The sequence below is a fragment of the Chiloscyllium plagiosum genome, unplaced genomic scaffold (assembly GCF_037043375.1).
Source record: "Chiloscyllium plagiosum isolate Xiang-an unplaced genomic scaffold, Cpla_swu_hap1 HiC_scaffold_6, whole genome shotgun sequence".
In the NCBI taxonomy this organism is placed as follows: domain Eukaryota; kingdom Metazoa; phylum Chordata; class Chondrichthyes; order Orectolobiformes; family Hemiscylliidae; genus Chiloscyllium; species Chiloscyllium plagiosum.
The window spans coordinates 30,593,124-30,619,465 of NW_028270144.1; the positions used below are offsets into that span (position 1 = coordinate 30,593,124).

The window sequence follows — 26,342 nt, forward strand, 5'->3', positions numbered from 1 at the left end:
TCAAAATGAATGTTTACTAGAAAACATGTGGACTAACGAATGGTAATCAGCCGAATTGTTGAAGGCAGAATGTTTTGGGTGTACTTGATGGAAGTGATTAAAGTTGCTGGAATATTTTGTGGAACTAATCTCCCAATTTTGGCACGAGTTCTCAGATGTAAGTAAAGAGGACTTTGTGAGGTCAATTGGATTTGAATTTCTAATTCCAAATTTGATGCTGAAATGTTGATTCTCCTCCTTTTGCTACCTGACCTGCTGTGCTTTTCCAGCGCCAAGACTCTGATCTTTTTGACTCTGATCGCCAGTATCTGCAGTCCTCACTTTCTCTTATTGGGAATGTAGTGTACTGAAGACCAATTCTTACTTAGTAAGGGGATCAAGGGTAGCACTGAGAAGGTAAGCGAATGAAGTTGAGAAACATATCGGCCATAATTCAATGGCAGAGCAGACTCAATGGGCTGAATTGCCTAATTCTTATGGAGCAAGCTGGTTCAACTTACTCAATAACATCAAAGTTAAGAGTTGTTTCAAAATGTCCTGAAATGCTTTACTTAGCCATTGGGATGGATTAATGCAATCCCAATAGATTTTGCAGGCTGTGCAGTTATCAATAGAATTGGAGTTGATCGCTTCATTCACCTATCTGGTCTTCATAAATGGAGGCAAAAGCAAACAAGTCATGTTAATCTTTTTATTCCTGCTTCATCCTGTGTGGGTATCCCACATCTTAAGATAAATCTCAAGACTTTGGAAAAGAGCAATAAAGATCTTTTGGAATCCCACCAGGGTTGATGGGCTTCAGATATATGGAGAGATTGGAGAAACTGGGGAATCAAACAAAGAGCTTTAGATGCTGGTGATCTGAAACAAAGTGCTGGAGACACTCAGCAGACCTAGTAACATTGGTGGTGAGAAAGAGTTAATGTTTCAAGTCCAGTGACCCATTGTCTGATCCTTCTCTCTTCAGAAGCTGCCAGACCTGCTGAGTTTCTCCAGCATTTTGCCTTTGGAGAAACTTGGGTTGATTTTCAACGAGCAGGCCAGTCTAATTGGAGATTGAGACTTTGAAGGGTTTTGATCAGAGCAGCGAAGGTAAATTGTTTTCACTAAGTGAAAAAACCAAAAGACAGATATTTTAAGGTAATTGACAATAGCTAGAGCATGGGTGAAATGTTTTGTCTTTGAGTCATAGAGATGTACCGCATGGAAACAGACCCTTCGGTCCAACCCATCCATGCTGACCAGATATCCCAACCCAATCTAGTGAATTGAAGTATTCGCTTTTGAAATGCACTGCCTGAAAGGGTAGCAGGAGCAGATTCAATACATTTTAAAAATAAAACTGTCAAAGGATTCGGATTGACACTTGAAGTGAGAAAGTGTAGAGTTTTGGGTAGTGGAACTGATTGGATTGCTCCTTTACAGAGTGAGGTAAAAATTGGCTGAATGGCTTTGTTTTGTGGGATTACAAAATTAATTAGCAGCTTCTAACTCTGTTTGAATTACTTGTCAATTTCATCCTGAAGTTCACTCTTCATTCTCAGTAGGTGAGACTATGGCTTGTCTCCAATAGCTCAATATTATACATGGTGAGGGGATAGATAATAGGCTGAATTTTCTGAGGAGGGGCAATCGGATGCAGATCGCCACTTAGCAGCTTTTTAATGTAAAGCTTTTATGACAGGTCTGTGGTAGTGCGGAACATGTGGGAGAGGGCAAAGTACACCCTCTTTTTCTCAGACCTCTGTGGCCGATTTGTGATTTAAATGTCTCTGTGAATTTGACAGCAGGGTATGGAGGCTTGTAGGGTATTGTGTGTAAAGGTTGGACATAGAGGGGATGTTGAGTCCTGAGTATGGGGAAGGGAGGTAATTTGGGCGGGGGTGTGTGGTTCAGTTGAATAGTTACTCAGGAGGTGAGTAGGTTTTCAATAGTCTAACTTCTAATGAGTAACTCTTCCTTCTTAAATGCAATTGAATTCTCTGATTTGAAATAGATGCTTTGAACGTTTCAGGTTTGGGGAGTTATCTAGTGGAATCTTCAACTTCTCGAGCAATTCTCTCCATTTTATACATTGAGGATTTTACAGGGTCTCTGCACAACTCCTGTCTATGCTGCAGAAATGATTTGTGTCCATCAGAAATTCCAGGCCATTGTTTCTGTTTGTAAGGTGACAAATAAGAATAATGCCTTCTGTTCTCAACCCGCAAAATGTTGAGGTGGGATGAATCCTGACAGCAGCATTAAATGCTTTAAGGTGAGATTTCCATCCTTATTCTGATAGGGGGTTCTGGCTTGGAGTTGTCTGACTGGCAGCTCTATTGGTCCAGTAGGGACTACAGGGAGCCACCAGTGCTAAGGCCAGACCATGGTTAGGGTTTCGGTATGAGGCAAGTGAGAGAACAAGTTAAAGAATCTAGGGGTGAGGGTGGATAAACTTGGAGCCGGTGTCTTTGTGCCAAAGAATCCCTTCCCCCTCCTGCTGTGCTGCCTTCTTGGCTTACTGGCTTCCTCTCTATGCCAGTTCAGGTTGTAATGCAAGTAATAACATCATAATACTTTTGTGGCAACTTGTTTCCTTTCAATATCTCCTGAAAGGAACTACAGACATTGGTTTCTATTAGTTGGCTTTAGCAGTGGAGAAGTTGAGGGGTCCCTTGTGAAGCTCAACATTTCCACAGACCTCAAAATGTTCATTTGCTGAAACACATTAAAGGTAAAGCAATCAAAGATTAAATGTACTTGATAGCATATTTTGGCAAAACCTAGAGATTGGAGTCATAAAGCCACGGGAGCAGATCCTTCGGTCCAACTAGACCATGCCAGCCATAATCCCAAATTTAAGATGGGTCAAGCGCAAGCAGGTGCAACCATATCTCTGCAAACGTTTCTTCATCATGTACTTATCCAAATGTCCCTTAAACGTTGTAACTGTATCCACACCCACCATTCCTCTGGAAGTTCATTCCACACGTGGTCATAGAGATGTACAGCACAGAAACAGACCCTTCGGTCCAACTCATCCGTGCAGATCAGATATCCTAACCTAATCTAGTCCCATTTGCCAGCACTTGGCCCATATCCCTCTAAATCTTTCCTATTCATATAAGCATCCAGATGTCTTTTAAATGTTATAATTGTACTAGCCTTCACCACTTCCTCTGGCAGCCCATTCCATACCCACACCCCCTTTGTGTGAGAAAGTTGCCCCTTAGGTCCCTTTTTAAATCTTCTCCCTCTCACCCTAAACCTAAACCCTCCAGGTCTGAACTCCCCCTCACCAGGAAAAAGGCCTGTCTCTTTATCCTATCTGTGCCCCTCATGGTTTTATAAAAAGATTACCCCTGAGCCTCAGACTCTCCAGGGAAAAGAGCTGTAGTCTATTCAACCCCTCCCTTCAGCTCAAATCCTCCAACCCTGGCAACATCCTTGTAAAACTTTTCTGAACCCATTCAAGTTTTACAACATCCTTCCAATAGGAAGGAGACCAGAATTGCACGCAATATTCCAAAAGTGGCCTAACCCATGTCCTGTACAGCCGCACCGTGACCTCCCAACTCCTTTACTCAATGCTCTGACCAATTAAGGATAGCATACGAAATACCTTCTTCACTATCCTATCTACCTGCGACTCCACTTTCAAGGAACTATGAAAACTGCACTCCAAGGTCTCTCTGTTCATCATCACTCGCCAGGACCTTCCATGAAGTGTATAAGTCCTATTCTGATTTGCTTTTCCAAAATGCAGTACCTCACATTTATCTAAATTAAACTCTGTCTGCCACTCCTCAGCCCCTCGGCTGATCTGATCAAGATCCCATTGGAATCTGAGATAACTTTCTTTGCTTTCTAGTACACCTCCAATTTTGGTGTCATCTGCAACCTTACCAACTACTCCTCCTATGTTCACATCCAAATCATTTATATAAATAATGAAAAGCAGTGGCTGTAAGAGCTGCTCCTTTTTTTTTTTGAGTATTTTAAGTGTTGGAGGTGATTTCTTTGAATTCCAGGAGCAGCAATTTATTGTTTTATAAGCTGTTGCATTGTTTTGGAACTTTGGGGAAAAAAATATTGAAACAACAGCACTTTTAAAAGGAGGAAGACTGACAAAAGGTAGTGAGCACATAGTTAGTGAGGGAGCGAGAGAAAGAAACGTACACTGCTAACTGACGCAGCAGTGAATCTGCACTATTACTGCCATTGCTGTTTGACTTCATGTATCTCTGGACATCGGAGTGTCCAGGAAAAATTAACAAACAGCGAAATTCACAGCTGACCTTGGAAGAATCTCTCTGGGAGAGCTCACCATACAGGAACATATAAGTGCATAGTTTTTGTGTGTAACCTTGCTGAAAGTCTACAGTAAGGAATAGTGAGTTCTTTCATGATTATGTTTTATTGAGATCTGTTTCTTGATTACATTTTAAAACTATAAACTGTAAGTACTAAGTTAGCTGGTTGTACTTTGTTTTAGAGCAATAAGATGGTTCTATTTTCTGGGGTTGTAGATTGTGAAGAAGCAAAGATGGGGGGAGGGATTAGCACTACTCTCTGTATCCGGGACCTGGGTTTGATTCCAGCCTTGAGTGACTGTGCAAACACCACACAGGCAATCTTCCCAGGTCTGTGCAAGTTTCCTCCCATGGTCCAAAGATATGCAGGTTAGGTGGACTGGCCATACTAAATGCTAGGTTACGGGGATAGGCTGGGAGAGTGGATCTGGGGGGTTGTTGTAGACTCAATGGAATGATTGGCTCTTTTTGCGCTGTAGAGATTCTTGCAAGTATACCAGTAAGATTGTATGCTGCTATTGGGGCACAGAAAACAAAGGAGCTTTCTCTCAAATAATTGGTAATGATAAATGCCAACACTGAGGCACCGCTATGTTAATGATAAAATTATCTTGCAGTGAGATACCAGTAAGACAGGACTTGGCACAAACCTCACAGACTAAAGATGACTAGTTAGATTGTTTCTAGGGCATTCGCACAAACTGAAGACCCTGTGCTCAGATAGAATGCCTAATTTAAAATATCCACAGGCAAAGACAATAATCAATCCCTATTTAGAGAAACAAAGGGATAGTTGAGTCAGATCACCAGCCACTTCAAGTATCTTTCTCAAATGCCTTCCCTCTGCTCCCAAGTGTCTGCTTCCTTTGTAGACACATCACCTGAATGTAATAGACAAGTAAGGAAAGCAGATATAGAGTGCTGATATGCTGTCATGTATTCCCTATGAGTAAGGTTGATGATGCTGAGACAGTGTAAAATCTTCCAGACTCAACATGAATAGTTCAACATTGTGGTAGTTGAATTTTAAACACATGCCTTGCTCAACTCTTACAATTGATGTAACAAGATGCAACACTCAAACTGCTGCAGAAAGTACTGAAGAAAATATGATCTGAAAGCATCAAGGGCACAACTGTTGTTATAGAGGTCAAGTAATTGTTCAAGATGTCATGCATAAAGGAAATCATTATCCCTAAGGAAATGGGAAGAGATGAAGTGTATCTGTGCAAGCTATCTAGGAACAAACAAGTGCTTTACTGGCCAGATATGAACAGAGTTTAGTGACCAGTCATTGCATTGGTTATAATGAATACCAAGCTGAGCAAATGAGGGTTGCTTCTGACATATGATGTCCCAGATAGACTATGGATGAAGATTGGAGTAGAATATTTTGCTCTTATAGGAACTTATAATATTTGCGAGCAGTGGCATTGTATTTGCCAAGAGCTGATACCAGTGACTACCAATGAGATTGTAGAATGCCTGCAGCATCAGACATTAGCCATCCACCACAATGTCTCAAATGGCATGTGGCACTCAATTCACAAGTGATGAATGTGCTTTCCTTTGAAAAGGTTTGGGAAGTTTGCTTACAGGACACCAACCTCTCATTATTAACCAGTCAAATGGAGAGGCTGAGGTGCCAGTGAAAACTGCCAAAAGGATGTAATAGAAATCTTGCAACTCCAGCACAGACTTGTCCAAAGCAATTCAATGGCGAAACACACTTATTGAAGGTATGGAAGATAGTTCAGTCCAAACACGGTCCGTTTGCAGCTGAAGTATACTTCCAGTAGCGAAAAAGCTGCTGACGCTGAAAGTGCTAACTACCATTAAATAACAAAATTAAGCTGAAATGTTACTTTGATAAAGCCACCAAGTCATTACCAGAGCTGAGCATTGCACATCAGAGTGCAAATTTCTGAAAATGAAAGTCTGCTCTTGTTGCAACTTGGGACTTGTGTTGAGCGACTGTTGCCTCAATTGACCCATGGTGAGTTTGAACGACTAGATATATTGCTGCACCTGCTTGTATGTCTACATCTACAGAAGCTATTCCTTCATTGCAGGTAGCTGATCAGGGAATGGATCAGCCACAACAATTGCCATATCAACAGAACAGCACAGAAACAGGTCCTTTGGCCGACAGTATCTGTGCTGACCATTATCCTCTTCTAAACTAATTCCGTCTGCTTGCATATTGATCATATTTCCTTCTTCCCTGCCTGTTCATGACTGCCTAAATTCCTTTTAATCAATGCTTATGTATTTGCTACCTCCCTTTGGCAGCGTGTTTCAGGTACCTACCACCCTGTGTTTTAAAAACCAATTTCTCTCACATCTCCTTTAAACTTTCCTGTTTCGCCTTAAATCTATGCAACCTGGGAAAAGGACTCTGTCTTTGCATTGATCCATGCCCCTCATAATTTTGTCCTTCTATCGGGTTGCCTCTAAGCCTCCAATGTTCTAGTGGAAACAATCCAAGTTTGTCCAACCTCCTTATAACTGATGCACTTCAATCCAGGGAACATCCTGGTACCCACTCTGAGGCCTCTGTTTTTCCTATAGTGTGGCAACCAGAACTGCACACAATTCCAAACTTGTTTTTATTGACTTGTGGGGTAGCTTGAGAAGTTGAAGGTGAACTGGCTTTCTTGACCCACTGCAGTCCATATGCTGTAGATTGACCCACAATACCATTGTGGGGGGCAATGTGGCCTAACTTGTCAATTTTGATATGTCATCTGCTCACTGATTGATAGCAAGCATGTCATATGCTGCCTTTACTCCCTTATCCACTTGTGATGCCACTTTCAGGAAGCTATGTACTTGCACCCAAAGATCTATCTCATATCAATCCTCCTAAGGGTCATGCATTAACTGTATACTTTCCTCTTGCATTTGACTCAAATGCGTCATCTCACTTAGCATGTGAATGATACTCCCTGGAGAAGGAATAACCTCTAAATGAGCAGATACCAGACGTCCAACTAATGGAAGTGCCCAAGCATGCTCTTAACAGACCTATGTATTTATACATGTATTACATACAATAATGGAAGTGGAACTGACTAGACTTTATGCATGGTTACATTAATGGATAATTGCTTTTGGCCATGTGTATTGAGTAACTTTGGTAACTTGTATAATGTAAATAATTTGCAGGCAATTTCTTTCCCCTGTGGGGAGGTGGAATGGTTGACAAAATGGATATGTTCCCTTAGTGTATAGATTAACCATAATCATATAACCACTGCCTCTTCTATAAGTGCCTTTGTATGCAGTCTGTGTTAGCCATTAAAATATGCTATTTGGAACACTAATCAACATTAATTGTGTTGGCAAATGTTGGAATTTGGTGTGGTTTGGCAAAACTAAATGGTTGAGCTTGAAGGAATGGCCGACAGTGGAACGAGGGTCCTTTTATGTGTTTTTTGCAATATAATGCAACAATGTGGATACATTTTGTTTTTTTTTGTCTTCAGAATGTTTCACCATTCATCACATTCAATTGATTCCTTTCTTTTGAAGTGTTCTTTGACTCCCCTGCCCTTTCTGGTCAGTATCTTTATTATGCAAAAATGCACATTGAGGAAGTGCTCCAACTAGCCGATAAGATCACTTCTTGCATGAAAATTATTTTTGCTTTTGGTTCGACAGACTGCTTAACCTGTATTTATCTGCCTACGTTTTCGGATTGCCAAAGAGAAGGAAGTTGCTTAGGGGCACGTAACATTATCAGTTGAGTGAAGGTTACATTGGTAGTTGTTGGGAGTTTGGTACAAAGGTCACCTGTACAAGTGGGAGAAACTGAATATTGTATGTTGTGTGTGGGTGTGTATGCATTTACGTATGGCAACATTTGCTTACATTTATTTTCACTTTGTAATAGTTACAATTTTATTTAGAAATATGTTTTGAGGGGAAAAGCTCTAAATTTAATAAAATTGTGGTTTAGTTATAAAAGCTATAAGGATAGCTTTTACTTCACTTTGGTTATGCTTTAATCGAATTGCCACATGAATGCAGCTTCAAAGTTCATGGTTTCAACTTGAAGTGAGTGAAGTATGAACTGGTAGTACAATTTAGACCATTGCAGTTTTCACCAGTGAATAATGGAGCTAGATTAAATAATGCTAGCTTCTGCAGTTGGTCATTAGTCAGATTTTAATACTGTGTGGAAAGAGATGCTGCATTTGTTCATTCGTTCCATCTCCGGTATGCTGCTGGTATTGTGTGTACTGCATACAGTAGCAATGGTGTACTACATCCCACTGCAGCACTGTATGCATCAGGAGGAGAAGTTTGCCTCATCTACAGGCATATGATTATATTCCTTCATAGGAGTAATCCATTCTCATTTTGAAAAGTTGCTTCATAAGCCAAAGAGTTAACACCAATTTAAAACTAGAAATTGTGGTTTTGTTTTGTCTTATGTTTTATTTACAAGCTTCCTTCGGATATGATTTAAAAATTCTTGTCACTTGTTTTGTTTTCTATTTAGATACATTGAAATAAATATTGAACTGAATTGACTTAATTTGTTGTGAGCAATGTAGTTCAACCTTGACTATCAGTGAAAAAGCAAAATTAATGGGAACTAGTTTCTGTATTCAATTTAGTTTATGTTGGTAGTTTATTTTGATTGGCATTAATTTCTTTCCTCTGCAAAGTCATTTAGCTCCATTTTCTCTAGCAGAAATGCTGATTGGAATATCTGTACATACTGCACTGACGTGTGCTGATAATTTGTATGGATTGAAAGAATTAGTGTGACATATATAAAAACAAGCTTCACTTAACTCTGCCTGCCAGTGCCAATTGCCCATGTGTGCTTTGGGAATTGTTTTGTGTCCACATGATCAAAATTCAGTAGTGTGTTCAGGTCTGTCCTTCCCAACTGAAACTGATCCAACATATGCATGTGCATAACAAATTTTGAAGCATTGCCCCTCTACAATAATGTGAAATGGTTGGATGTGGCTGCACACTGTTTAATTAGAAATTCTTGTCTTGTTGGTAACTACTCGGTGTTTTACCTTAGATTTGCAACTACAGGAGCAGTAGGGTCCCAGAAGAGTGCAAGAGGTTATTTGGAAAGCATAGTGTTCTGAGGAGGCATGTAATATTGAAAATAGCAATGGTCCTGAAGAGCATGTTTGTGTTACATTGACTGCACCTTTTTTACTTCACACAGTCTATGGGTGAGAAGTTGTGTTGTAGCTTTTGGAGGTGGCAGATGTCTGTATCCACTCCTAAAGGTCCTCAATTATGTCTAATCAAACATTACTATCGTGCAGTATATTACCTTTTTTATCCAAACTCCGTGCCACTTGTGTAGATACTCTACAATGGTATATCCCCCATCACTTGATAGACCCAAGAAAAAGAGGATTAGGACTGTCAATGACCTCCAAACAATCCTTATGCTATCTCACAGTGGTAGAAGTGGTAAATACTCTAAAGTACAGGGGTAGGCATACAGGCAAATACCAAGCAATGTCTCTCTTTTTGTATGAGAGGAAGTCCACTTCCATATCACCGTCCCCATTTTTTTAGTAACAGCACTCTGAAAGCCCCTTTGCTTCAGTTTAGACAGCCTGTGCTAACTACAAGGCTGGCTCAGCTTGCTGAGAAGGCCAGTTTGACACTTCCTATGGCACATCCAAATTTCCAAAGATGGTTTCAGCTGACCAGATGGCAGGGACAGCTGTTTGTGTTGTTTCAGCTTCCACTAACAGAGCCTGCTGACTGTATCACAACAGAGTTGGAAAGAATGCCAGGAATATTCCGTAACTACTGTGCTGTCGTGACCTTGTTTGTTGCCAGTTAGAGAACTATTGATAATGTCACCTTTCATCCTACCAGGCCATAACAAAAGAGCTGGTCCATCCCAGACACACAGCTAATTGACAGAAACGAAGGGTTTAAGAAGGTGTTGCTATTTGTCAGTACATCATTGAAGATTGGCCACTAAGACCTGTTTTGAGCATCAACAACATTTCGCAGTTATAGATTTTTGATGAAAGACAGGTTGCTTCAGCTTTGCTCTGCAATGGTATCCCAGACTGGATTGCCCAGTGTAATGCCAGTGCCTGGTCACCAGTATGACCAATGATAGCCACCAGAGGGACCTTGGAGTTCAGGTGCACAGTTCTCTGGAAGTGGAGTCACCGGTAGACAGGGCTTTTGGCACACTGGCTGCCTTCAGTCAGGGAATTCAGGTATAAAAGTTGGAAAGACATGATGCAAGTTGTACAGGATGTTGGTGAGGTCGCATTTGGAGTATTGTATTCAGTTTTGGTCATCTTGCTATAGGAAGGATGTTATTAAATTGACGTAGAAGAGCTGATGTTGGACTAGGGTGGACAAAGTTAAAAATCTCTCAACACCAGGTTATTATCCAACAGGCTTATTTGGATGCACTAGTTTTTGGAGCACTGCCTCTTCATCAGGTATCTGTGATGAAGGAGCAGCACTCAAAGTTAGAGCTTCCAAATGAACCTGTTGGACTATAAGCTGGTGTGATTTTTAACAGTATTAAATTGGGAAGATTGCAGAAGAAATTTACAAGAATGTTTCCAGGACTCTCGGGTCTGAGTTATAGAGAGAGGTTGGACAAGCTCGACCTTTTTCTTGAGAGTGTAGGAGACTAGTAGATTTTATTTAAAAAAAAGTAAAAGATCATGAGAGGCATGGATAGGATGATGCACTGTCTTTTTTCCCAGGGTTGGGGAATTGAGGATTAGAGGGCATCAATTTAAGGTTAGGGGGAAAGACTAAAAGAGAACCTGAAGGGCAACTTTTTTAAACAAAGGCTAGTTTGTGGAATGAATTTCCAGCAGAAGTAGTTGAGGTGGGTACATTAACAACATTTAAAAGGCATTTGGATAAATACATGGGTGGGAAAGGTTTAGAAGGATATAGACCAAGTGCAGGGAAATGGGGTTGGCATGGGCCAGTTTGGGCCGAAGGGCCTGTCTCTATGCTGTAGGGCTCTTGTGACTCTCTTAAATGGAGCACAGTTTGCTGATGAGGCTTTCAGCTGGTAGATAAGGGACCTCAAGGAATTGTATGGTTATCCAAGAATCATTGGACCAGCATTAATCATAGTTTTGTATATACAGTTAAGAGAAAAGTTGTAGGAATCTTGTCATGTTTCAGAACAGTTGTTTCCGTTCTTTGGTTGCCTTGAAGGTGGTGGTGAGCACTCATCTAGAAGTACAGCGAGGGTAAAATTGCCATACCCTTACCATATTATAGGGCTTCTCTCTAGAAAGACTGGTGGTAGTTTAACTTGAAGGTCACTGTGCCCCCAATAAGGGGGGAATGTTGTGAAGGAGAGTTCTTTGTTGTAACCTCACTCGGTGCAGGAATTAAACTCGCGCTGTTGGCGTCACTCTGCATTGTAAACCAGCCATCCATCCAACTGCACTAACTGATCCGTTTTGAATTGTTGCAGCCCCTGTGCCATAGATCCACAATGCTGTTAGGGAGGGATTCCAGATTTTTGACACTGAGACTCTGAAAGAATGGCTAAATATTTCCAAATCCGGATGGTGAGTGGCTTGGAGGGGAACTAGTGGCTGGTGGTGTTGCCATGTATCTGCTTCCCTTGCCGCCCTTCTGGGTTTGAAAGGTGCTGTCTTTGGAGCTTTGGTGAATTTCAGCAGCGCACCTTCCAGCTGGAAACATGACAGCTACTGAGCAACAATGGTGGAAAGGTGAATGGACGTGGTGCCAATGAAGCAGACTGCTTTTGTCCTGGATGGTTTCAAGGTTCTTGTGGTGTTGGAATTGCATCCATCTAAACAAGTGAGGAGCATTTCATCACACCATCAAATTCTGTCTTGTAGATAGTGGACAGGCTTCAAGGAGTCAGGAGGTAAGTTACTCCGCTGCAGGATTCCTAGCATTAGACCTGTTCTTGTGGCCAGCATATTTATATGCCTTGTCCAGTTCAGTTCCAGAGTACATTTCGTGCTCATCCCACCGTCTGAGCTTCTCTCAAGAGGTGCTTAATGTGGAGTATTAATTCATCGACTAAAGGGGCTCGAGGACTTGTTAATTAGTACAGTTGCCTCGCCCATGTTCTTCCTGGCATTGAGACTTCATGGAGTTTAAGATGTAATGTTGAGATCCCCTTGAGCAACTCCACAGGTGTATAATGCTGTGCAAGGTGGTGCAGGACATACGCAGGCATGATGTTAGTGTTGTCTAAGGGATTCTTTTAAAGCCTCCTCCTTTAGATCTTTTGGTGATTTGACCTAATATTTCTGTGAGAAAGTGAGGGCTGCAGATGCTGGAGATCAGAGCTGAAAATATGTTGCTGGAAAAGCGCAGCAGGTCAGGCAGCATGCAAGGAACAGGAGAATCAACGTTTCGGGCATAAGCCCTTCTTCAGGAATGAGGAAAGTGTGTCCAGCAGGCTAAGATAAAAGGTAGGGAGGAGGGACTTGGGAAAGGGGGGTTTTGGAAATGCGATAGGTGGAGGGAGGTCAAGGTGAGGGTGATAGGCCGGAGTGGGGTGGGGCGGAGAGGTCAGGAAGACGATTGCAGGTCAGCAAGATGGTGCTGAGTTCGAAGGATTTGACTGAGACAAGGTGGGGGGAGGGGAAATGAGGAAACTGGAGAAATCTGAGTTCATCCCTTGTGGTTGGAGGGTTCCCAGGCAGATGAGGAGGCGCTCTTCCTCAAACCGTTGTGTTGCCATGGTCTGGCGATGGAGGAGTCCAAGGACCTGCATGTTCTTGGTGGAGTGGGAGGGGGAGTTAAAGTGTTGGGCTACGGGGTGGTTGGGTTGGTTGGTCCGGGTGTCCCAGAGGTGTTCTCTGAAACATTCCACAAGTAAGCGGCCTGTCTCCCCAATATAGAGGAGGCCACATCGGGTGCAGTGGATGCAATAGATGATGTGTGTGGAGGTGCAGGTGAATTTGTGGCGGATATGGAAGTGTCCCTTGGGGCCTTGGAGGGAAGTAAGGGGGGAGGTGTGGGCGCAAGTTTTGCATTTCTTGCCGTTGCAGGGGAAGGTGTCAGGAGTGGAGGTTGGGTTGGTGGGGGGTGTGGACCTGACGAGGGAGTCACTGAGGGAGCGGTCTTTTCGGAACGCTGATAGGGGAGGGGAGGGAAATATATCCCTGGTGGTGGGGTCCGTTTGGAGGTGGCGGAAATGACGGCGGATGATACGTTGTACATGGAGGTTGGTGGGGTGGTAGGTGAGGACCAGTGGGGTTCTGTCCTGGTGGCAGTTGGAGGGGCGGGGCTCAAGGGCGGAGGAGCGGGAAGTGGAAGAGATGCGGTGGAGGGCATTGTCGACTACGTCTGGCGGGAAATTGCGGTCCTTGAAGAAGGAGGCCATCTGGGTTGTACGGTTTTGGAACTGGTCCTCCTGGGAGCAGATGCGGCGGAGACGAAAGAATTGGGAATATGGGATGGCGGTTTTACAGGGGGCAGGGTGGGAGGTGGTGTAGTCTAGGTAGCTGTGGGAGTCGGTAAGTTTATCGTAGATTATAGTGTAGTATGGGAGGATTGGAAAGAGAAGTTGTTCAGGGTGAGGACCAGTTCAGTCAGTCGAAGGAGGGTGTCAGTAGAAGGGTACTGGTTGGTACGGCGGGAACGGAAGAAGCGGAGAGCTTTAAGTCCTTCGTGATGGGGGATGGAGGTGTCCAGGGATTGGATGTTCATGGTGAAGATAAGGCGTTGGGGACCGGGGAAGCGAAAATCATGGAGGAGGTGGAGTGCGTGGGTGGTGTTCCGAATGTAATATTTCTGTGGCTTGCAATCATAATTTGTTTAGATTCCTTGTGAAATGTCTTTGTTGATTAAAGATGGTATCTGAATACACGTTATTGGAGTTTTGACCACAAATTCCATTCAACTAGAATCAAGTTTGGAGCCAGTTTCTAAAATGCAATTCTGCTGTGGCCTCTCCAGTTATATTCATCACATTGTGGTGCTGTCTATACTTTGTGGGCATTTGAAGTAGGTGTTGGCTTGTTTTTTGATGTTAATAGACATCCTTTTAACAGCTTTATAATATTAGCCTATAAAAATTTATGAAGGAACTGACCGCTGTATATCATTAGTGGGCGGCACGGTGTCAGTGGTTAGCACTGTTGCCTCACAGTGCCAGAGACCTGGGTTCAATACCCGCCTCAGGTGACTGACTGTGTGGAGTTTGCATGTTCTCCGGGTGCTCCGGTTCCTCCCACAGTCCAAAGATGTGCAGGTCAGGTGAATTGGCCATGCTAAATTGCCTGTAGTGTTAGGTAAAGGGTAAATGTAGGGGTATGGGTGGGTTGCACTTCGGCGGGTCGATGTGGACATGTTGGGCCGAAGGGCCTGTTTCCACACTGTAATGTAATCTAATCTAATCATTTACAGTGAACAAATGAGTGCTTGTTTAAATTTTGAAAGAAATTTTCAGTTATCAACATGTCTGCTCATAATTGTTAAATGTGTTGATTTAAAGATACTTACTCTGTATGGTCTAATTTTTAAGGATCAGTAAAGCCGTGCCTGATTGGCCACTCTGATGTTGGTGTTTTGTAATACAAGGAAAAAAAACTCACTCCATTTGTGAAATGCTGTTCAATTGTTCTTGGCCACGAAGGTTTTCTTTTGGTTGCTCATTTGACTTGCAGCTCAAGCAAAAAAAAGTTCACTTGGATGCAATTAGCAATCTGTTCACAAAACAGTAACGCTCTCTTGTATGTCTGGTCAGTGTTAAAACAAGTTGTTTGCAGAGATTAAGAGTTGCAGAAAGGAAAGGTTGCTGGATTATAATTGCACCTTTGTTTCTCCACATGCCTTCTCACCAGTCTGGAATGCTGTCGTGTAACTGAACAGGCTGTTAAGGCCATATCCAATCCCAAAGATGATGACCTCAGAAGTTTAACTAAAGGTGGTGACTTCAAGTGTGTTTGTGAATACTCTGTTTCTTAGATAAATATCAGGGCGTCACTGAAGTATGACTTAACTGAGTGACATCTAATCCAGGATTGTGTGGCAGCTTGAAAAAGTCTTTTAAAACTCCTGATATTTGTTTTTCTCATTTTAACAGTCTCTTTATGCTAACTCACCATCCCATCCTTCCTCGCCCAAGTACTGTTTTCTCATTCATTGGTTAATCCACCTCTTCAAGTAGGGTGGATTCATTTACCATAGTTATGGCATTTAAACTACCACATTAGGCTTGTGTAAACAGTGTGGGAAGAGCCATAATCTTGACAACTGCTTTGAAGGGACACCTATTGCTTAAACCTTTCATCGTGCACTCACAAGGACAAATACAAACATGACAAATTTTCAAACTATCACAGCAATTTATTATGTAAAGGAAAATGTGTTGATTAGTTGGAAGGTCCACTCTGGCTAAGGCATTGTCATGCACAAAACAACAGTGAACAATAGGCTCCCCAAATTCCCAAGTTATTCAAGACTTCTACTGTTAGATATGATTGTGCAATTGGACAGCACTTTCTAAACGGTCCCAAGTGTGTGAATAGCAGCATCAAACATCAATTTTTTAATGTCAAGAAAAGTCTTGGTGAACAACTCACTCAACTCTCCAATAGCACATATCACTTGGAGCCTGATAAGATTCCACCAGTAGCATGTATCAAAGTCTTTATGTTCACCAAACAAAACAAAAATAAGGTGCCTGAAATATTCAGGCAGCAGAAACAGACCAGGCAACATTTACAGAGAGATGGGAAAAAAAAATTTCTGCTTGACTGCTTTTATAATTCTTGCCCATTATAAGAGAGTGCAAAAGCAAGACATAATGTAAACCTTTTACAAGGTGTTGTTTTGGCCTGGGCATCACTGTCTTAGAAGGATGTCACAGGGCAGAGAAATGACTTGCTGGGTACCAGAGGTGAACTATTTTCAGTTAAATGGACTGATAAGTGATGGTTAACAGGAAATTTCAGAAGAGATGTTCAGAATCAAGAAAGGGTGCTAAGACTAAAGAAGAAACTGACCCTACTGCCATTGGAAACATTAAGAATAGGATTCCAATTGAAGAAAGTGTATTGTAACACCTTACCAGTGTGTAATAAAATTATGGAATGATGCTTGTTAATGTGCCTTTATGCCAGCACTTACTGATTTTGAGTTGGCTTCAGCTCAAAGTATTTTAAGGACTATTTACACTAGTTAACAATTTCCCCCATAAATGACATGACATTTTAACTGAGTGAACAAAAGTACAGTACAATGAAACATTGGAGCATGTGATTGTACCCTGTGGTGTGCAAACGTTAAGTGCCTGCAATATCAAAATAATGGAAGACTAGGAAATCCACCATACGTAGTAGGCACAACAGACTTTCACTTTTCATCTCTTATTAAAACGTGACTAATTTTTGCTCTCTATTACATAAGCATGTAGTGTTGAGATATTTGTTTTCGAATGCAAATTTACAATATTCTTCTTCACTACCACAATTCCAGAAGTTTGGAAGAGCCTTGTTTCAATAAGAACATTAGTAAGTGTACGTCATAGCCTTAATCCTGCTCAGCCGTCCATTATATTTATGGCTGACCACGTACTCCAAATCCATTTTCCGACCCAATCTGTTGAATCCCTTAGTGTTCAAACTCTATCTCGATCTTGTATATCCACCGCCCTCTGTGGGAGAGATTTTTGTAACTCTGAATGCATTTCTCCTCCTCCTCACCTTTTAAGTGACTTAATGCTTATCCCAAATTTTTATCTGTCTAGCCAGAAGAAACAGCTGCCTTGCATCTCCCTTGTCAAGTATCTTAGTATTTTATGTCTCAATCTTCTGGATCTCCTCTTTATAGAAGAACCCCATGAACCCAGGTGTCGATCTCCCTTTTTTTTTCTCAGATTGATCACAATATTACTTGGTTTAGAAAATATATCCAGTTAGTGACGACACAGATGAGCAAGGTGCCTGGCTTAGTCTCCATAACAGTGCTGATTGTAATTGGGCTCAACCTAATTCTTGAGTTTTAGAAGGTGCAGAGCAGAATGCCTGTTGCATCAGATTGGCTCTGGTCATTCAGTCCCACACTCCTATCGTTGCCCAAATGTATTTCTCCTATACAATTATTTATTGAATTCCCTCAATAACCTGTTGCTTGCTTTTATTTTTCTTTTCCTTTTAGGTCCGTGCACTGTTTGCTGACTCCTCTGTAACTGCAAACATTTCCTTGGATTGTTCCTAATTTGGAACATCTCCATCGAATCTACCCTTGACCTTCTCTGGTTTGAGGAGAGCAACTCCAGTTTCTCCAATGTTTTCATGCAATGGATGTCTTTAAGTCTTTGTACACTCAGCCCTGTTTTAATTCATTCCATTTTGATATCACCAATGTATCAGAATTGGTATACTATTTTCATTTTAGAGGCACTTTGAGCTAGTCAGTGTAGCATGGCCTGAAGTAATTTTGGAATGGCCTCCTCCACTAATCACTACCTTTCTGATCACACCCCTCTCTCAAGCCCTTGTTCAGTGAGTTTTCAGGGTAGGAAGATAGTGAGTTGGGGAGGTGAGTGACAGGAGGCAAATAGAAGGCATTGGCGTGTTTCATTAATGTTTTAAAAGTAATTTAATTTACAACTATAGGGATTTCATGATGCACACTATTTCACTTAAGGTTTAGGTTTTGATATTCTGATGAGAGGTGGTGAAGGATCTAACCAAAGCATTTCCATTGGTGACTGTGGGAAAATCTAACTTGTCTATCCTATTATTTAAATTTCTGTTTTTAGAAATGCAACTGCAACATATAAGTGAAGAGTTATTTTACCATTGTCGTAAATGACCCTTGCTGAACACTTGACATCTATCATTAAGTACGATGTCCAGAATTGACTGTACTACCCAGTTGGTGCTGATGTTGTGTTTTATAAAGGATTAGCTTAGCTTTCTTGTTTATGCATGTTGCTTAAAAGCAATCGTCTCTAAACAACTAAACATAACTCCGCATATATGACTGAGGCACAATTATATATGAAACGGGAACACCTGATTCTACCATTAACTTTAAAAACACCATCTCAAAATAGCTCTTCAGTATTGCAGTCAAGAGAAAGAATAGTGGGATAACAGAAACTGCATTTGTGAATGGAGTGTCTGTCAGACAACTGGAATATTTTTGTGGGCTTGTCAATTCATTGTACATTCTGCTTTTTCATAACTATGCAAAACAAGTAAAAACACTTATTTTTGGGCTTGTCTCTGCTTCTCTCCCGACAAGAGTTGATTCCTGGCCAGTGGTGTGTGGGTGCACAGCTGCCAGATGTCTCTTTGGTACCTTGCACAAGTACCTCATCTTAAATCATGTGGAAAAACTGAGTTTCTCAATTTCGCAGTCTGGCCTAACCCAAGTCTTCCCAACAGCTGTGAATGCCCTGAGAGAGCTATTAGTAGGACTCAGGAGCAAATGTATGAGGAAGCCAAAAGGATGTAAGAATTTTACAGTAGTAATAATGAGGACTTCTAAATTCTGATTTGATCACAATGTTAGGTTTAGGGTCAATATGGAAAAAGACAAGGAAACCTCCAATGTGAAAATTCTGAACAGGAGGCAGGCTAATGTGAAGTGAGTTGGAAAATGAACTAAAACGGGTAAATTGGAATCAAAAATCAGCAATAAATGAACAATGGAAAGTGAACCTTTACAAATCTAAACACTTTGGCGCAAAGTAGAGACAGTTACAGGGGGTGGGGGTGTAGGTGTGGGGAATGGTGGGATGGGAGAAAGGAAGGGAATGCAGAGCCAAAACACTCTGAATGACGAGACATTAAAATGGAAAAGTTAAGAGTCTTTATAATAAACGTTCATAGTTTTAGAAAGAACCAAGCTGAGTACAAAGTACACTAAAGAACTGAAAGTGTATAAAACTAGAGGATTAAAGAGTATAAAATTAGTGGGTCACTTAAAGAAACACACAGGTTCTTCTTTTTGGGCATATGAGCAAAAGCAGATAGTGAACAGCAGGAAGGATTCACCAAGGGTCGCCTTGTGGGAACAGAAGACTTTAAGGCAGCAAAGGAAGAGTGGGAAGGCAAACATTTTCCAGATGCTGCAAAACTGAAATAAAAACAAAAAATGTTGGCCAATACAAGTGGCCAGACAGCATCTGTGGAGAGAGAAACAAAGTTTGTTTCAGCTCTGTGACTTTTCATTGGAACTAGAACAAAGTTAGAGATGCGCCATCAGAAATTTGACTTCTGATTAAATCCAGCACATGTATTTTTATATCAAATGAGCGCTTTACATCTACCTTCATTGGAGCAGCCGAAGCTACCAATGTCAGAGAAAAAGTAGTAATAGAATGATTAAAGTGAGTGGTGTGGATGATTTTAGAAATATCAATCTGGAACAACACTTCTATTTTAGAAACATATGTCTCCAATGAATGAAAGCCTGCATGGATTTGTTGAAGGCAAATTATATTTGACTATTTGATTGAGGTCATTTTTGAGGAAGGAATGAAGAGGTTTGATCAGGGTAATGTAGTTGAGGGTGTGTGTGTGTGCATATGACTTTTCAAAAAGTGTCCAATGCAATACCACATGATAGGCTTGTCTACAAAATTAAAACATAGGATGAAAGTAGCTGGGACTGTACTGTGTTGGTATGAAATTGGCATAAAGTCAAAGGAGAGAGAAGCAGTGTTATTTTTCTAAATTGGAAATATCCGGTGCTGTTCTCTAGAAGCTGAAGTAATTGAGTAAATTGGGCATAATTACAAAATTTACAAAAGAAACAAAGCATGTTAGTCAACAGTGAGGGGGTTATTATGAAACTTCAGAAAGGCATAGTTTTGTGAATGGGCGGTCATATTGTAAGTCCAGTTTAACACAGCAGTATGAAGTAACGCGTTTGGTGACCAGAAGTGTTTTAGAAGTGCAATTCTTTATTTCCATACTTTACTTTAAGAATACTTAAAGTGCTGAAGTAAGTACTGATTCTTCATGTTTAATTGTTCCTGTATTTATAAAATTTCTTTTCTGCATGTTTGTGACATTATGGCTACATTTTTGACCATCCTTAGATGACTTTTGAAAGTGGTGAACCTCCTGCTTGAAAGTTGTAAGCCTTACAACCACCTTGTCATTGATTGGGGAAGTCTAGGGTATAGATGGAGTGATAAGGTTGGATGATGACATGGCTCAGTCAAGGTAACTATGATTTGGAGCTGATAATAACCCCCACTACATTGCTACTGTTGTCCTTCTTGGTGGAGGTCCAAGTGAAGTTGTCTTTGTCAGTTGGTATGATTGTGTGAAGTGGAGGGGGTTAATATTGAATTCATTGGCAGCAGCACTGATCAAGTACAGTCATGTATTCTGTAAGCTGCTTGCATTCTGCAGCTTCACCATTCAGGCATATAGCGAGCATTGTCTTATACTTTTGATTTGAATCTTTTTAGATGGTGGAGATCAGGAGGTGAAAGGTGACATGAGGTACAACCCTGTAGAGAAGATATTCATGGCCTAGAATTCTGATAATAGCACTATTGAAGATAAAAAGCCATTGAGGATTATTCTTTTGAAAATGTTTCTTGCCTTGGGAATCTAATAGTTGACAAATTGAAACTATATAGCTAATATATTTTTATGAATCTGTTAAATAGTCCATGTGGACACCGATGAATAATGAGTGCACTTCATTTTGTGGTAGGAAAACTGGTACAAGGTTGCCCACAATTCTAATACTAACTGAAAAAATCCATTTAAATGACAAACAGCCAAGAACTTGATCCACATTTACTTTGAAATCTGATTTATTTTTCATTTCTGTTCAATGGTTCTCTTCTCCACCAATTTATTTCTTGCCCTTCTTGACAGAATTTCTGCCTGCTCTACATGTGATCTCTCTTTCATTCTCCCCAGCTGGGCAAGACTTTGAACATGCCCATCTATTCAAATTTTCAGGTTACTAAAAAGATTTCAGAACTGAATGTGTCATTTGACTCTGTGATTTAACATTGTTAGACATTTATGCATATTTACACGTGCTGATGTAGGGAAAGAGTAAAATGTAACTTGGAACTTTATTTTGTAAAGGAATTGCATCTATTTTGTATTGTATATATTAATCTGCCAATAGAAAACATCCTATCATGTCTGTAGGATGCAGGAGTATTTTGCACATGGCGATGTTTATCAAACAAACAAATGGTTGCTATTGATTTCCTACACCCTCAAAAATGAACACTGACCTGTTTTATTCCTAAATTGTGGTGTCAATCAAGGTTTTAAAAATGAAGTCCAATTTAACTCAACATGACTAGTCCACTTTGGCATTTGGCTTTTGTGGAAAAGAAATTGTACAAAGGTTGTGCTGTTTTTGAGTAGATGTGACGTATTCTTTCAGGTGAATGATGAACAAAACTATATGAAAGCATGCAGTGACATGCCCAGATGAGCATTGAACAAACAGTTGAATGTTTTACTTAATTTGCTTCAAATCCTTCAAAATAGGAAAACCCTGAAAAGTTAAAAAGAATTGAGCATAGGTCATTGAAATAGTTGTATGGCAACTTAGTGTATTAATGCAAAATGCTTTTTAGGTTCATTTCAATTGCAAGGGCAAACTTTTGACCTTTTAACCCTGCAAATAACTGAAAAGGTATTTGTAATTTGATTTTTCTTGGCAGACTATTATTTTGTTTCAACCTCACATACATTGAGTATGTAAATGTGTTATTTATGTACACTTTAATATAATTTAGAGTTTGTACTTTGAATTAGTGACATGGGAGTTTTTTTCTGTGCGCTAGAGGGGGTTTAATGATTAGCTTCTCAGTGTTTATGGAACATTTCTTTTTAAATCCATGAACAGGGAAGGATTCTCTGGGGTGCTAATGGCAATTTGTTGGCATTAGGAAAGTTTGAGTGGACAGCATAAACATTTGAGGAACAATAGCTTGATTTTTATTTACAAGGATCAAGAAGGTTTTTGTTTGCTTAAGGGAAAATCTATAACTTGGTAAATTTTTGTTTTTCAGTTCACAAAGATCCTGGTGTGAAACAATTTCTCTTGAAGAAAGGAGATTGTTTAGAACTAATAGGAAATAGGTTACCGAACTATAAACATTTCAATTTGAAAGCTCCAGACCAGAAGTATCTGGTTAGAACCCTGAAAGGGTTCCATGAGTTTGAGAAAGTCTAAGCTCAGTTGTGTGACTAACCACAGAAGAGGCTACAAAACTCTGAAGTCCAGCAATTGAACGAAACAGTTAAAACAAAACTATAGATTTGATAAGGAAGGGAATTCTCTTTTGTATTAAAGTATTGTGAAGCGATGATGTTGGAATGGATGTGATTGTATATTTTTTTTACTGTTATGAAATTGTTCAAATTGTGTTGTATGTAAGAGGCTTGATTTTGTCGTTACTTCTGTGTAATAAATTTCTGTTTACTGTTTAAACCAAATCTGCAGCATTCCATACTGATGTTTTAGTAAAAGGGTATCTCCTTAAATAAAAAAAACGTCTTGTCAGATTTTGGTCAGGGATCTGACTTGTCCAGTAATACCAGCTGGGATCACAATTACGGAGAAATATCTGTCTTTCCATGATGTTTGCTAACATCAAATATTAAGATTTTTGCAGGACCTTAAATGAATTTAGTTTTTGCTTAATGTCTCTTTAACAATTGCTAGTGAACAGGTGCAGTGAATGCTGTACTATACCACGCCTTGCTTAAATAGTTTGTACCACACTATATATTACATGAACTGCTGCACTCTGTGCAGGAGTGATCACGTCTGTGACCAAACATGATTCCGGGTATGTTTCAGAGCCCCATCATAGTGGCAGATAGGAGGAAGTGTTTTGTTCCGTCCCACCTTTCTTGTGAGACTGCAGGCAGTTTCTAGGTGGGCGAGTGTTTGCAACAAGAACATTTTAAAATAGATACCAACAGTAATCCGATGTGTCATGAGAGACTAAAAGAAGGGTGGAATGTTTATGTAATACAGACGTCAGTAATAGTAGCTGCCCACATGTTGTGCAGTCATACTATAACAGGTAATAGACAAGTGCCAGTCAGTATCACGGCCAGCCCACATCATTAGATTGCCAGTGCTGATTCATTGGAAGTTTGATATATATCTCTTTCTCCCTTGCCTGGATCTTAATACAGGACTTCAGTGCAAAGAACTCTAGACTGAGTTAGTTTTCCTTGTTTAGAACATAACTAAGCAAGGAATTTGTTTTGCCTTTTTTCCAGGACAACATTAATGTTTTCTTGAAAGGCTGTCAAAAACTTGGTTTAAAAGAAGCCCAGCTGTTTCACCCAGGAGATCTACAGGATTTATCCAGTCGCGTCACTGTCAAGTAAGTGTTGTTTTATGTTTAAGTTGTTTGGATAGGTAGAGACTTTTGAATGTTCGTAACGTCTATGAGCTCTTTGTGACCTGGTGCTGGTATTAATATATTTTGATTGTGTACACTGGCATTTATAGTTCAGAATATGTACAATAGTTTCTTTGTGGGAAACAGGAGAGAAGAAAGTAGTTGGGAGGAATGTGTAAGCAGTTTTGTGTTAAAGTTTGTGTCAGTAAGAATATGGTAGGAGTGAAAGTTTTGTGTGGACGCAAGATCTACTGTGGGTATGCTGATGGAAACTCAATTATTTGGAATAATCTGGTGTTTGCAAACCTCTTTAATCACAAATATTCTGCAAGCCAGCTTGCAGTTTGGGGCACAATTGTATCTGAATTAAAAGTTGTTTAAATCTATTGGAAAAATGGGAGTGGAAGGGAGGAATCGAAGTTCAAATTTTCTGCCATTATGATCTTGGGACATAAGCCAGGTTTTTTTTTGTTTCTTAAATATGTCTTCATTTGAGCATGAGATATTTAGCTTGTTAAATTACAGGTTTTCATGGAAAATTAACACGCCTGGGAATGCAATTTTACATCCAAATTCAAATAAACTTTATAGTGTTCTTACCTTGTCCTGACTGAACGTGTCTGAATTGTGTTTTTGTTCTGTGGTACCTGTAACAATTTGGGAGGCATTGTCACAGCAGAGAATCTATATATATGTATACATTACACAAATACTTTATCTGTTTGCCTTAGTTAGTTAGTATGAGCTTGCATTAGTTATCTAATTCTATTGCTGTTAACTGTTATGCACTGTGCTATAAATTACACAGACAACCTAAAGCATTCAGTGTCACTCTGTCTACTTTCAAAGGAGTTCATGGGAATGCTATTGGAGTGATGAAGTGTTTTTGTTTTGGTTCCTGAGGATCTAATTATACACAACTGACAGCACCTCAAGGTATACTTAGCTGTTATGCTAAGACTTGCTGGTGTTTTCCTTAAACAGAAAATTTACTCCTCCTTAATAAATTAGAAGATATCTTGAGCTGGTGCTGGTGGAAGCCAGAATCACAACAATGCATACCCAAGTCTGTGAATTGAATGTAAATGCAAGTAAATATTGTTCGATGAGTTATCCTCATTCAAATACCTACCTTTTCGTGAATGAATTTCACTAGATGCAAACATGGCATATATTTGCTGGGTGAGCTTTTCTCCTTTTATGTTCAAATATTCATTCTGTCATCAAAGTGGCTTACCAAATGATGGATTTTATTTTTCAAAGTACAGAATATAGTTCATCTGTGAAATTTATGCTGTTAGTTAAAGTGACAGCATAGCAGTAATTTTGAAGATGATTATATGTTTTCTGTGCATATGAGAGAGAGCTATTACCCAACAGATCTTTTTAATGATACAGGCTTTGCATAGATCTGGAAAGTTGACAGGGGCGTGGTTACACACTAGATTTGCATCGACGAGTATGAAATGAAAAGCTCTGACGAATTTTTGAATTTCTGTGCCAGATTTTCTCAGGTTAGATGGTCTTTAATTAAACAGCATTTCAATTATAAACAATTCTGTTCCCACTATGAATTGAAGGGGGAAGAAAGGTATGGGGAGGATTTCTTGTTTGCCCTGTTTTAAGTTTGTTCTTTTCCCTTTACAATAAAGGAAGCAAGAGGTTAAAAAAAAAAATAATTTTTAGAAAATTGTTTACTTTCCGAGTTTGAGAATAATGATTTTTTTGTTGGAATGATTATGCTGTATTAATTCATCTCTCCAAGTGGTGATGTCACTTACATAACAAAGTCTAGACCAACTTGACAGTTGTTAAGTGCAGGGTTCCCTAAGCTAACCAGTCTCCCCTTCAGGCTTTGTCCAGTTTCCTGGGTTTGGTTGCTGAGATTATCTTGGATTATTTCCCCTTGCTATTCAGCTATTTACTATGGTTCTCCTCTGATCTTTTAAGTATCATTTTAAGTTAAGTTACCACAATGAGCAACCAGAGAGGGAGGTCATATTGATTATTTGTTTTTAGAAAAAGCTTAACAGTTTTTCATAACAATCTGAGGCTAATGCTTTCTTCAGTAAATAGATGCTCCTACCAAAAATTACTGCTTTCTTTCCCTTCCTGAAACTTTTTAATTTTAAGAATTCTCATATCCAAACCAGAATGCAAAAATGATTTTCTTTGTTGCTTCCCACCTGTAAGACTTTTGATTATAGCTTGTGATATCTTTCCCTGGGTATAAAAAGATTGAAATCTTGTTTTTGGACATGGAGCATTGCAGGTGTTTTCAAGTTGCATAACCTGCTTTTGACACCCACGAGTGAAGGCAGCTGAACAGGTTTGCCCAGCTGTTTGGATCTGCAATAGAAAGTGAGAAAAAATGTGGCCATTAACCCTTTGCCATGACTAATATTGCTCTCATGCAAATATATGCATTGGATCAATAGGAGGCACTCCTTTCAACTGATGTTTTACCAAGCAGCTGTTACACAAGTATAACTTACATTTCAATTCGATCAGACGTGCATGGGATCAAATGCTATTTTCAGCAAATTGAGCATTTACCTAAAATGTTATGTTGGGGCATCATGTATCATTATCAGTATTCGAAGTAAAGGAAATTATCCTGGCGCTGTGGTCTACAATTCTTCCCTCAACCACCAACTGCTACTTGTATTGCACTTCTAAAAGTTCCAAGGTGCACTTTC

General features: G+C 40.1%; 1 protein-coding gene and 1 long non-coding RNA gene across 7 annotated transcripts in view; one reads left to right on the plus strand and one right to left on the minus strand.

Annotated features, from left to right (window-relative positions):
• LOC122550530 (uncharacterized) overlaps positions 1-25,988 on the minus strand; it is a 31,759-nt gene extending 5,771 nt beyond the window's left edge. The window contains exons 1-2 of the long non-coding RNA XR_015757406.1: positions 25,830-25,988; positions 24,244-24,290 (exon numbers count right to left, since the gene is read on the minus strand). This is a non-coding gene — a long non-coding RNA (uncharacterized LOC122550530). The remainder of the gene's footprint in view (positions 1-24,243; positions 24,291-25,829) is intronic.
• LOC122550529 (LIM domain only protein 7) overlaps positions 1-26,342 on the plus strand; it is a 229,781-nt gene that overhangs the window by 94,340 nt on the left and 109,099 nt on the right. For all 6 annotated transcript variants that reach the window (XM_087987949.1, XM_087987954.1, XM_087987953.1 and 3 more), the window contains exon 5: positions 23,519-23,625. In XM_087987949.1, the coding sequence (XP_087844075.1) occupies positions 23,519-23,625 (107 nt within the window). The remainder of the gene's footprint in view (positions 1-23,518; positions 23,626-26,342) is intronic.